The 14,140-nt window shown below is 37.8% G+C and overlaps 1 protein-coding gene across 1 annotated transcript in view; it reads right to left on the reverse strand.

The window, feature by feature from the left end:
• GLB1L3 (galactosidase beta 1 like 3) overlaps positions 1–14,140 on the reverse strand; it is a 55,252-nt gene that overhangs the window by 37,770 nt on the left and 3,342 nt on the right. The window contains exons 4-6 of the mRNA XM_088800800.1: positions 7,084–7,152; positions 6,316–6,411; positions 4,904–5,012 (exon numbers count right to left, since the gene is read on the reverse strand). Coding sequence (XP_088656926.1) covers positions 4,904–5,012; positions 6,316–6,411; positions 7,084–7,152 — 274 coding nt within the window. The remainder of the gene's footprint in view (positions 1–4,903; positions 5,013–6,315; positions 6,412–7,083; positions 7,153–14,140) is intronic.

Below are 14,140 nucleotides of genomic sequence, written 5' to 3' on the forward strand. Positions count from 1 at the left end.
CTCAAAACACGTTGTAATAAATTTAAGAAGATTGAAATCATACCAAGCATCTTCCCTGATCACAGTGCTATGAAACTAGAAATCAATTATAAGAAGAAAACCAGAAATCACACAAACACATAGAGGCTGAATAGCATGTTACTAAATAATGAATGGGTCAACAATGAAATCAAGCAACAAATCAAAAGATACCTTGAGACAAACAAAAACTGAAAACAAAAAACCCAAAAACCTATGAGATGCAGTAAAGGCAGTCCTAAGAGGGAAATTCATAGCAATGCAGGCCTACCTATAGAAACAAGAAAAATTTCAAATCAACAGTCTATCTTTACACCTAAGGGAACTAGGAAAAGAACAGCAAAATAAGTGCAGGGGGACTACAAGAAAGGAAATAAAAAAGATCAGAGTGGAAATAAATGAAATAGAGACAAAAAAACAAACAAACAAACAAAACAAAAAAAACACCACACACACAGAAGATCAATGTACCAAGAGCTGGTTCTTTGAAAATATAAACAAAATTGACAAACCTTTAACCAGACTCAGCAAGAAAAAGAGAAGACCCAAATTAATAATATCAGAAATGAAAGAGGAGAAGTGACAACAGACACCACAGAAATACAAAAAAAATTTTAAGAAAACACTATGAGCAACTATATGCCAACAATTAGACAATCTGGAATAAATGGATAAATTTCTAGAAGCACACAATCTTCCAAAGCTAAATCAAGAAGAAACAGAAAATCTAAAGAGACTGATTACTACCAACAAAATTGAATTAGTAATCAACAAGCTCTGAACTAACAAAAGCCCTGGCCCATATGGCTTCACAGGTGAATTTTACCAAATATTCCAAAAAGAATTATCACCTATTCTCCTCAAACTATTCCAAAAAATCCAAAAGGAGGGAAGGCTCCCAAGTTCATATTATGAGGCCACTATCACCCTGATCCCAAAACTAGACAAAGACATTACACACACACACACAAAAGAAAACTATAGGCCAATATCCCTAATGAACATAGATGAAAAAATCCTCAACAAAATATTAGCAAACATAATTCAGCAATACATTAAAAAGATTATACATCATGACCAAGTGGGATTCATCCCTGGTATGCAAGGTTGGTTCAATATCTGCAAATCAATAAATGTGATACACCACACTAACAAAATGAAAAATAAAAATCACATGGTCATAGCAATAGATGATTTGACAAAATCCAGCAGCCATTTATGATAAATACTCTGAGCAAAATAGGAATAGAGGGATCATATCTCAAAATAATAAAGGCCGTATACGATAAACCCACAGCTAAAATCATACTCAATGGGGGAAAGCTAAAACCATTCCCCTTAAGATCAGAAAGATAAGGATGGCCACTTTCACCACTTTTATTCAACATAGTTCTGGAAGTTCTAGCCACAGCAATAAGACAAGAAAAAGAAATAAAAGGCATGCAAATTGGAAAGGAGGAAGTAAAAAGCGTCATTATATGCAGATGACATAATACTATATAGAGAGAATCCCAAAGACTCAACCAAAAAACTATTAGAACTGACAAATGAATTTGTAAAGTAGCAGGATACAAAATCACAACTCAGAAATTGGTTGCATTTGTATACACCAATAACAAACTATTAGAAGGAGAAATTAATAAGACAATCTCATTTACAATTGCTTCAAAAAAAATAAAATACTTAGGAATAAATTTAACCAAGGAAGTGAAAGACCTGTACTCAGAAAATTATAAGATATTGAAGAGAGAAATTAAAGCACATACAAATAAATGGAAAAACATGCCATGCTCATGGATAGGAAGAATTAATATAGTTAAAATGTCCATACTACCTAACGCAATATATAGATGCAACACAATCCCTATCAAATTACCAATAATATTTTTCACAGAACTAGAACATATAATCCTAAAATTTATATGGAATCATAAAAGACCCCAAAAAGCAATGGCAATCTGGAGAAATAAGAACAAAGTAGAAGGTATCATTCTACCTTACATCAAATCATACTACAAGGCTCTAGTAATAAAAACAGCATGGTATTGGCATAAAAACAGACACATATCAATGGAACAGGATAGAGAGCCCAGAAATAAATCCATGCCTATATGGTCATTTTATCTATGACAATGGCAGCAATAATTTACACTGGGGTAAAGACACTCTATTTAATAAACGGTGCTGGGAAAACTGGACAGACATATGCTGGACAAAAAAAACGAAGCTGGACCACCTTCTTACACCATATACAAGAATAAATTCAAAATGGATTAAAGACTTAAATGTAAGACCCAAAATCATAAAACTCCTAGAAGAAAATATAGGAAGTAAATTTGCAGATATTACTCTTAGTCATATTTTTACTGATATATCCCCTTGGGCAAGGGAAGCAAAAGAAAAAATAAACATGGCGTACTACATCAAACTAAGAAGTTTTTTCACAGCAAAGGAAACCATTAATAAAACAAAAAGGCATCTTACTGAATAGGGAAAGATATTTGCCAATGATACATCTAATAAGAGGTTAATTTCCAAAACTCATAAAAAATAAAAAACACATAGAACTCAACACCAAAAAAACAAACAACCCAATTCAAAAATGTGCAGAGGACACAAAGAGACATTTCTCTAAAGAGGACATACAGATGGCCAACAGACATATGAAAAAATGCTCAATGTCACTAATCATTAGAGAAATGCAAAATAAAAATGACAATGAGATACCACCTCACTCCTGTCAGAATGGCTATCATCAATAAATTGACAAGTGCTGGCAAGGATGCGGAGAAAAGGGAATCCTTGTGCACTGTTGGTGGGATTGCAGATTGGAGCAGCCACTATGGAAAATAGTGTGGAAGTACCTCAAAAACTTGAAAATGGAACTACCTTATGACCCAGCAATTCCACTCCCAGGTATCTATCCAAAGAAATACAAAAACACTAATTCAAGAAAAAATATATGCACCTCTATGTTTATTGCAACACTATTCACAGTAGCCAAGATATGAAAACAACTGAAATGCCCATCGATAGGCGATTGCGTAAAGAAACTGTGGTACATTTACACAATGCTATATTACTTGGCCATAAAGAAGAATGAAATCTTACCACTTGCAACGACATGGATTAACCTAGAAAATATCATGCTAAGTGAAATAAGTCAGATGGAGAAAGACAAATACCATATCATCTCACTTATATGTGGAATCTAAAGACCAGAATAAATAAACAAAACAGAAATGGACTCAGAAACATAGGGAAAAAAACACTGTTTGCTCGTGGGAGGGTCTGGGAATGGGGGCGAAGGTGAAGGGATTAGAAATTACAAATTAGTGGTCATAATATAGCCACGGGGATGTGAAATACAGTTTGGGGAATATAATCAATAATGATTTAAAGATTATGTACGATGCCAATTGGGCACTAGATTTATCAGGGGGATCACTTCATAGACTGTGTAGATGCCTGACCACTGCACTATACACTTGAAGCTGAAGTTGAATAACATTGAATGTCAATATTGAATATCAACCATAATTAAATTATATATATCTATATAGTCACGGGATGTGGAGTACAACAAAGGGAATATAGTCAATGGAATTGTAACAGCTATGTTCGGTGTCAGAGGGGTAGTAGACTGGGGGTGTTATTACTTTGTGAGGGGTGTAAATGTCTAACTATTACATTGTTTTGTACACCTGAAACTAAATAGAATAATAATAATAAATGAATTATTTAGAAAGGGCTGGATCTGCATCATTTTGCCTCCAAAAAAGAGTCAAAGATAATAAGTCTAATTCTGGTTTTGATCCCATCTCAAGCTATACCAAAAGGTATGTTCTTAAAATAACATTAATTTTTAAATAATCACCATGTGCCTCCTCTCATTTGGAAGAGAGTTATGTTTTTTAAATCAAACACAATGATCAAACAATTACTGTCTTGCAGACTGCAAGACACAATGTTCTTTTTCTGTCACAGACTGGTCTATGTGCTATAGGCTGACATTATGAAAATAAAGGCATTTCTTGCCAAGCACATAGGTTCTGGGCATTCCAATGAAGAAGGGACAGTGTGTGGCAACTGTGCCCTTTGCATTTACGTAAACAAAATGACTGGAATGTAAGTAATAGCAAATATATTCACACAGGTACAAATGACACACATGAACCAAGTTATTCATTATAAACTTGAAAAATCAAATGCCCATGACAAGGGCACTAGTTAAATTTTGATATATCCATATCCATATTATGAAATATTTTGCAGTCATTAAAAACAATGGCAGGTTTGAAAAACATATTTTCGAGTGACCAAAGAAAAATGCTCAGTGGAAATAGTATATTTTTATATTTAAAAATGTCCATACACACACATACACATGTGTAAGTGTTTGTATAAATAATTTGCTTCCATGTGTGTAGAGAATCTCTGGAAAGACACAAAATTCTGGTAAAGTTGGTTGTCTCCTAAAAAATAACTGAATGGCTTTGGACAGGGTAAGAGGGGAGACTTTTCTTTCACCATAAACTCTTTTGAACTCTTTCGAGATTTTTCACCAAGTGCGTACATTAACTGTTTAAAACAGCAAAAATTATTTAAGAGTAATAATAAGGAATATAAGATCAGTGAGTCTAGTGAACATCCAGTACGTTCAGAACGACAACCACACACCCATGCTTTCTGCCAGTCCTGTCTGGTGTGCTATAAGTTTTCCAGAAGCCCTGGAACAAAAGCTGTAGTAAGATGAGGGTCTAGAATTCAAAATCGCAAGAATATAAGCTTCAGCTCTCGTAGAGACTTATTCTGCGAACAAGTCGGGAAAAGCTATTTTTCTAAAGCAAATATAAGAAAGAAGGTAAAGATACTTTGGCTTTACCTGGAGAGGAACCACTCTGGCCATAAGATGATCAAAATATTGATCAACTGCTTCAACAAAGCCATTGTCGGTTGTTCTCAGTCTCAACTTGGGGTCCTGCAGTAACCAGCTGAGGGTGAAAGGAGACAAGCTGAGTGAGATGGAAAGACAGGAGGAAATATGAGTTGGGGCTGGAACCTACCCGACAGCTAGCTCATTCCCAGGGCTCCCTTCCGCACAGTTTTACGTATTTTGATCTCATGCCCACAGCTGTGCAGCACTCAAGAGTCCTGAAAGGATGCTTTCTGGACCATTCTTACAGACTTGTGAAATTTAGAAGGAAAGTGTCAAGACACTTTACAACTTAGGAGTTGCTCGCAACTCCATCTTGGCTCGTACAGCCACATCTTAATGAGAGGTTTTTTAATCTTTCATTGAATACTCTCCTCCATTCTATTTCAGTTCATTAAAAAAATTTCCCTTGAGCAAAGTGTATGTACCTTAGGCACAGTGTCAAACCTTCTCTAAGACCTGAGACTTCGAGCACAGAGTAGGAGCTTTCAAGATAGCAAGCACAGCCCCAAGTCACTTTTAAGGTGCTGAGCAGAGCCACAGCTGACCTGTACAGGGAATCACAGCTTCGCTAAAACACCCACTTCCCTCAAGGTCAGGCTTTTTCTGCCCCTGAGCTGGCATGGGAGAATGAGCTCATCTTGGAGAAAACAAAGCCTTTACCTGACCCAGGGGAGTAAAAGTGCTCACCTGGATGCAGAGCCATACATTAAACAGGGAGCTTGTAGAGTTAACAGAAGAGTATTCTTAGATTCTCACCCTGAACCTTAGTTGTCTGGACTGAGGGCCAGCATCACAGATGAGAGAAAAGGGCAAAGAAAAATGAGAAGGAAGGGAGGGGAGTTAAGAGTTCTCAGCTCACTGGAGAAAATGGTCTTCCATTAACAAAATAAGAGAAAAGTCAGAAGTCCCCAGAATAAGTCCAAAAGTTGTCAGAACCTTCCGTCCCACTCTCTACAGCTTCACTTCCCATTCCTCCCACCACAGCAGAACAGAGATGGGCACAGCTCCTTCCCACGAAGAAAGAAGACTGTGATCATACTGATGCTTCCTCCTGCCCTCCACCCCCGCCCCACCCTACACACACACACACACACACACACACACACACACACACTTGGCCACATGCCCACAACACCAGGACCAACCTCTCAAGTCCCTTCTCTGTGACACAGGACTACAGTCGTACCCACATCTCACTATGTTACTGCAAGCAATCCCTGGGACGCTGTGTGAAAAGTACATGACAGTGCCTAAAACAGCATATCTGCTCAGTGCTGTCAGATTCAAGTTTCATTTTTAGTAAAGTAGACTGCTTTACCACAACCACAACCGTACCCTGAACTCAAAGCCCCGCTCACCTGGGCAAGCCCCCAAGGTCGATCTCACCGCAGATGTAGGGGCCTGGACGCAGAATCACCCACAGCCCGATCTCCGCAGCCATCAGGACAAAGGCCCTAGAAAGGTCAATGTCAGCAACTCTCAGGACACCTGAGCGGAAGGTGGGGATGAGCCCAGCACGCATCGCAGGGTGGCAGAGCTCCCCGGCTCCTCTCCTCGCCTGCCTTCCTCTCTCAACCAGAGCCTGGGGTGAGTGAAGGGAAGGCCGGCCCTTACCCCCAGCAGAGCAGGGAATCCTACCCCAGGTCATAGGCCAGAGGCCCTGGGAACTGGGTTATCACTGGTTCCCAGACTAGGACTGTCAGCACAGCTCCACTGGGTCACGAGGAAGAAGGGCATCAGACAGGGGACAGGGTCCCTAACAGTAAACCTGACTCCCATGACCTCGTTACCCTCGAGGGGTAACCCCTGTCCCAGCCGGGATGGCTGGACCCCACTGCAGAGCAGGGCCAACACTGGGGATGAGGCATCTCTGGGCTGCAGTGAGGAAGGCTGGGCGCAGAGGAGGCAGGCCCTGATGCCTAGGAGTAACGGGTTTACTGCTGGAGAGCATCTGGGTCCTGAGTGCAGAGACTGTCAGTGTGCTGAGAACAAGGCGCTGGACCCCAGTCTGCCTCTGGTTCTCCAAGCAGAGCCAAGATGCCACTATGGTCCCCAATCAACCCCAGCCAGCCCCCTTCCTCCGTCCCAGGCCTGGGCCACGTCACAGAAGCAGCAACAGCACCCACTCCAGATCCAGGTTCCCAGAGAAGTCAAATTTGCCTCTTTGTGGCTCATGGAGGTTCCACGGAACATAGCTGTAATAGGGAAGAGGGAAATAAAATAAACATCTTATTTCTTTCCTATAAATTCCTAGGTTAGACCCAAATCCAAGCCAAAACCTAGGATGGCTTTATTTTGGAATAAGTTGAAGTTTCCAGTGACAATTGGAAAACCTATATTACATGAACAATGATTATTTTCAATAGATTCTTCGCTATTACACGGTTGTCGTCCAAGCTGCCAATAATCCTGATTCTAGATTCCTTAAATTTATACATAATTTATCCCACTCACCATCCCATTCTTTGTAACACTCATTAAAAATATTTAAAAAATGAAAAAATACAAATGTCTATATATGCCCAATAAATTATTGCTAAGAATTAATCAGAATCAGAATAAAGGAGGAGGCGTTTCTATGAAAACAATGGAAACATAATAAAAGAATGTGCTACCTTTAGACCTAGCAAGAAGAACCCTGCTAGTGACATTGGCCATAGGGCTGAGTCTGTAGGGCCAAAGGAACATGTACGAAATTTTATTAGGTGCTGTTTTTATTAGGTGACTATATTTTGTGTGTATAATGCAGGGGCTCAGCTCCCACTCACCGCACAAGAACGCAGGATATGGTGAGGCCAAAAAGGAACAACAAGGGAGCCATAGATAGGGGAGTCGTGTCACTATATTCTCAATGGTGGCTGGTCAAGACACAAAAGCAAACATCCGCCAGTACCCCAATGAGGGTCTTGCTGCACCCCAGTCTCGCTGGTGGCCGAGAGAGACAAAGGAAGTAGGATCCACACAATCCGCAATCCGCGTTTACCAACCGCACTCGCCAGCCACAATCCGCACCTGCTAACCACGCTTGCTAACCATGTCATCCATAATCCGCCCTCCTCTTCTCTGGCAACCAACCAAGCCCCCTAGCGTACCTATGGAAGTTATCTCAGTGGCTAATGGCTAACTGGTAACAGCTGATGGCCAACTAGTCACAGCTGACGGCCATCTACTACCCGAGCCAGCACCTTTCCACGTGAGGCCAAGAGCCTGGAAACTGCTCTCTGGGACTCTGTCCCCACAGTGCGTTTCACCAACAAAGTGTTTGAATATTGTGCCCAACATCATGAGCCTTGTGGTTCTTATTTCACAATTTTGCACAGCGTAGAGATTTTTTTTTTTTTTAATTAAGAATCCAAAATGTCCTTCGATAGATGAATGGATAAAGAAGTTGTGTAATACAGAATTGTACACCTGAAATCTATGTAATTTTACTAACAATTGTCACCCCAATAAATTAAAAAAAAAAAAAAGAATCCATATGTTGCATTATGGCAGAACTGACTGCACTCAAAATCTTTTGTTGTAAGGAGGAATGAAAAGTTGATTTGCGAAAGACTTTAGATATGCATGGTAAAGCTTATAGCCAAACATTGACAGAATAGAATGAAAAAATTTTGCTAAATGATACTTACAAGTGACTTACTTTAAAGAAAATTGCTGGGGGGGGGCGGGGGGGGCGGAGGCTGGGGGAGGGGCTACTGGTAAGCTCAGTTGAAAAAAAAGAAATTTATCAAATTCATTTTGGGTATCAATTTGTTCATGTGGTTTTGTACTTTGATATAGTAATGAGAAAAATTATGTGAATATATTCCCTAATGTTGAATTATCTTTGCTAAATTCTATTGGCTGATTTGAAAAAGAAAGAATGAGAAAAAAAAGAAAGTAAAAGAAAGGAAGGAAGGAAGGAAGGAAGGAAGGAAGGAAGGAAGGAAGGAAGGAAGGAAGGAAGGAAGGAAGGAAATAGAAAGAAAGAAAGAAAGAAAGAAAGAAAGAAAGAAAGAAAGAAAGAAAGAAAGAAAGAAAGAAAGAAAGAAAAGAAAGAAAGAAAGTTGCTGAAAAAAGTCAAAAACAAAAAGATGGAAAAATATATAGATGAAGCAAAATTAATTCAGCAATCTTAAATAGCAGGCAAAATAGATTTTAAGGCAAAAAAAAACCCAACCCTCACAAATAGATGCTAAGAGAGGTATCAAATAATAACAAAAGGAGTGATTCATCAAGGAGATATAATAATCATGGCCTTCTGTGCTCTTTTTTTTTCTTTTCTTTTTTTGTTAATTAAAGTTTATTGGGGTGACAATTGTTAGTAAAGTGCTCTTAATATCAAAGCTTCAAGTAAAGGAGCAGCTTAATGAATCAGAGAGGAAATGGATAAATCCACAGTCATAGTGGGAAGATTTAACATGTTTCTCTAAGAAACAAAAACAATAACAGCAAAAAACTAAGCATATAGATTTGAACGATACCATTACAAGGCTGGATCTAATAAATACATAGAGAACTCAGTAGCCAACAGGTGGAGCATATACATTCTTTAAAAACACACAAGACACTTGTAAAACACAAAATAAATCTCAACAAATTCCAAAAATCTCCATCACCTAGTTCGTGATCCTAAGACAAGTGCAACTAAATTAGAAAATTATACTTTAAAATATGAAAAAGTAAAATCAAAAGATAAATAAAACAGAAAGTATAGTCCCAAATAGCCGAAACGTTTGAAACCAAATGACTTTCAAAGTACTACGTAGCAAAATTTGTGGGATATATAACCAAAGCAATACTTAAAGATATACTCATAGCCCTAAATAAATATATTAGAGAACATAAAATCCTGGAAATAAAATGAGGTAAATTTTCAACTCAGGAGACAAGAGAAGGAGAAGGAGGAAGAAGGTACTAAATCAAATAAAATAGAAAAAAGGAAAATACACATAACTCAGAAATTGTGAAATAGAAAACAAAAAGATACTGAGATTAACAAAGCTACAAGCTAGTTCCTTGAAAAGACTAAAAACTTAGACAAGATTAAGTAGGAAAAAAAGGCCAAATTTACAAAATGACATATAATTTTCAAGAAAGAAATGAGATTTTTTTTAAAAAGTCCCAAAAAAGAAAAAAAGATCTACAGAATAAAAATAGCATATACTCTAGAAGAAATAAAACACATGAGTTAAACAACTATTCAAGAAAATTATACTGTCCCAAAAATCTTCACCTCACAACCGCACAAGATAGTAGCCACAAAGTTTTACAGGTGAATTTTAGGAAACATTCAGGATAAAAATTCATTTGCAAAATATTTCAGTAAATATAAAAAGGAAATATAATCACTTGATGAATTATTATAAAAACTAGACAAGACACTAATATAAATAAAATTTTAAATCAATTTCAGTTATATATATATGAAATAAAACACTAGCAAATCTGTTCTAACAATCTGTGTGTGTGTGCGCTCATGCACGCACGCACACACACATGCACATGTTCATGTCTCATAAGTAAACAATTTATCGCAGAGCTGTGGATTGGTTGGATATCAGAAAAATTGTCTATGTAATCTATTGCTTTATTAGAGTGAAGAAAAACCATATGATCCCTCAACAGATGCAAAAAAAGGCTCTCAGTAAAACTCAACAATTATTTGTGATTAAATTATTTGCATATTAGATGAGCCAGTTATCAACTTATTGCCTCTCGGCTTCAAATTCACCCTTTGGAATCAGCTCTGCAGTAATGGTTGGAGCCCTTTAAGAATTTTCCCCCTTGCAGTGAGTACATTGTTTATCTTTGCCACAAGAGGGCGGTGGAGGGACATTCAAGAGAAAAGGGGCTTCTTTTTTTTCTATTTCTTTTTTTTAAATTCTTTTTTTGTTAGTTTCAGGTGTACAAAGCAATGTAATAATTAGACATTTAAGACATTTATCATTTATGTCCCTCACACAGTGATAACCCCCCTCCCCCCATCTACTAGCCCTGTGACATCGCATATTGCCATTACATTTCCACTGTCTCTATTCCTAATGTTCCTAATGCTGTACTCCACTTCTTGTAAATATATATATATATTTACATATGCAAATATATGTAAATATATACATCTTGTAAATATATATATATACATATATACACGCATATATATATATAAAATTGTAGTCAGACAAAGATAAATACCATATGCTCTCACTTATATGAGGAATCTAAAGAAAAGAATAAATGAATGAACTAATCAGAAACAGTCACAGAGACATAGAGGAAAAACTGAGGGTTGCTAGATGGGAGGGGGGATGGGGATAAGGAGGAAGGTGAGGGGATTAGAAAGCACAGTCAGTAACCACAAGACGGCCACGGGGTTACGAAAGTCAATTTGGGGAATGTAATCAATAATGTTGTAAAGATTTTATAGGGTATCCGATGGACACTTGTCTCATTAGGGAGACCACCTCAGGGATGATGTAGATGCCTGATCACTGCACTGTACACCTGAAGCTGAAACTGAACAATAATGAATGTCAACTACAATGAAAGGGGCTTCTGATTGTGGTGCAGTTTTTATACTTCTGTGGTCTTGCTAGTCAATGGCGTAGGTGTCTGAGGACACCTGGTGGTTATTTCTTTTTAAAAAATTCAGTACACCATAAATATAATCCATAACAAAAAATGTAAAATTAACCCAAAATAGCGAGGAAACAAATATTTTGGAATTAATATAATTAACACAGTTACAGATATAAAACATTATGTTACATGCCCCATAGTGTTTTGCTGCCACTTTTCAGTTCTTCCCTTTCTGTAGTGTAAGTCTGAGATTCTCAGGACTGCCTTTACTTTTTCCTGATGTTAACTAATAAAATCCCACAGCCTGACCATGAAAACAACAAACCTATATAATTGCTGGTGATAAACATCTCATCAAGAAACAGAAAGGATAGTTTAAGAGACCTCTGGGACAACATCAAGCATAACAACTTTCACATCATAGAAGTACCAGAAGGAGAAGAGAGTCAGCAAGGAATTGAAAACCTATTTGAAGAAATAATGACTGAAAGCTCCCTAATCTGGTGAGGAAAATAGACATACAAGCCCATGAAATGCAGAGAATCCCAAACAAGATGAACCCAAAACACATCATAATTAAAATGGCAAAGGTGAAAGACAAAGAGAGAATCCTAAAAGCAGCAAGATAATTTATATATATACACACATATATATACATGTGAATTATATATATGAATAATAAAATATCAATAACTACACATCTATCAACAATTACTTTCAACGTAAATGGATTAAATGCTCCAATCAAAAGACAGGGTGGACAAAAAAACGAGACCCTTAACACATGCTGCCTATTAGACACTCACTTCATATTGAAAGACACACACAGACTGAAAGTAAAGGGATGGAAAAAATTATAGCATGCAAATGGAAATGAGAAAAAAGTAAGCTGGAGTAGCAATACTTATACCAGACAAAAGAGACTCTAAAACAAAGGCTATAACAAGAGACAAAGGACCCAGTAATCCCACTGCTGGGTATTTATTTGAGGTAACCCAACATGCTACTTCAAGGGGACATGTGCATCCATATGTTCATTGCAGCATTGTTTACAATGGCCAAGATATGGAGGCAGCCTGGGTGTCTGTCAATGGATGAATGGATAAAGAGGAAATGGTATATGTATAAAATGGAATACTACTTGGCCATAGAAGGGAATGGGTTCTTGCCATCTGTGGCAGCATGGATGGACCTGGAAGATATTATGCTGAGTGGAGTACGTCAGACAGACAAAGACAAATACAATGTGATTTCACTTATGTGTGGAATCTAAAGAACAAAACAAATAAACAGACAAACCAGAAACAAACTCATAGATACAGAGGACATTTTGATGGTTGCCAGATGGGAGGAATATTGGGCGGGTGGGGGTAGCTAAAAAGGGGGAAGGGATTAAGAAGTACAAATTGGTTATTACAAAGTAGCCATGGGGATATAGGGTATAACATAAGGAATATAGTCAATAGTATTATAATAACTATGTATGGTGTCAGATGGGTACTACATTTATTGGGGTGATAGATGGGAAGGGTTTTGGGACAGGATAAAAAAGAAGAAGGGATTAAGAAGTACAAATTGGTAGTTACAAAGTAGTCATGGGAATGTAAAGTAAAGCATAGGAAATATAGTCAATGATACGGTAATGTGCCAGGTGGATACTAGATTAGTCGGGTATCTAGATTAGGTATCTAGGTTATCTACATCTCTTAAATTACATGAGGTGTGATCAAACAATATGGTGAATGCTTAAATTTTTAAAAATTTATTACAGTGAAAGACACATTGCCATTAACCCCTCAAAATATTCCCCCTCACTTCAGGCACACTTATCCCATAGTTCTTGCCACTTTCTGAAGTAGTTCTGGATGTCCTCTATCATGATCTTCTTTAGTTGCGCTGTCATGGCTGCCTCAATGTCCTGAATCATTTTGACTTTGGGGAGGAGCCAGAAGTCACACGGTGCCAGATCTGGTAAATATGGTGGATGAGGACACACCATAATGTATTTATTTGACAGAAATTGCCATATACCAGAAGCGATGTGTGACAGAGATGGAGGATGATTTACAGCACACTTTAAAATACACCTTCTCTCAACCGTAGTTCACACGCAACTAACTGCACCAAACAAGTTGAAACTTGTCACACACTGTTAATAAGGTTTGAGGCACTACTTCCAATATTGAAGATCCCTGTCTTTCCATTGGATGGCACTCAGCAGCATCATTCACCATATTTTGTCATCACAATGGAAGGGCTCCATGTTACACAATGCTTCTGGTACGGGAATTTCTGTCAAACAAAAACATTATGGCATGTCCTCATCCACCTTATTCACCGGATCTGGCAACATGCAACTTTTGGCTCTTCCCTAAAGTCAAAATGACCATGAAAGGTCAATGTTTTGAATCAATTCAGGACACTGAGGCAACCATAACAGCTCAACTAAAGATACTCATGAAAGAGGATTTCTAGAACTGCTTCAGAAAGTGCCAAGAGCAATGGGATAAGTGTGTTCAAAGCCAGGGGGAGTATTCTGAGGGGGGTTAATTGCAATGTGTCTTTTACTGTAATAATTTTTTAAATTTAAACATTCACCTATTTTCTGATCACACCTCATAT

Source organism: Rhinolophus sinicus, chromosome 9 (assembly GCF_057876585.1).
Source record: "Rhinolophus sinicus isolate RSI-liver-muscle chromosome 9, RSI-T2T, whole genome shotgun sequence".
Lineage (NCBI taxonomy): Eukaryota > Metazoa > Chordata > Mammalia > Chiroptera > Rhinolophidae > Rhinolophus > Rhinolophus sinicus.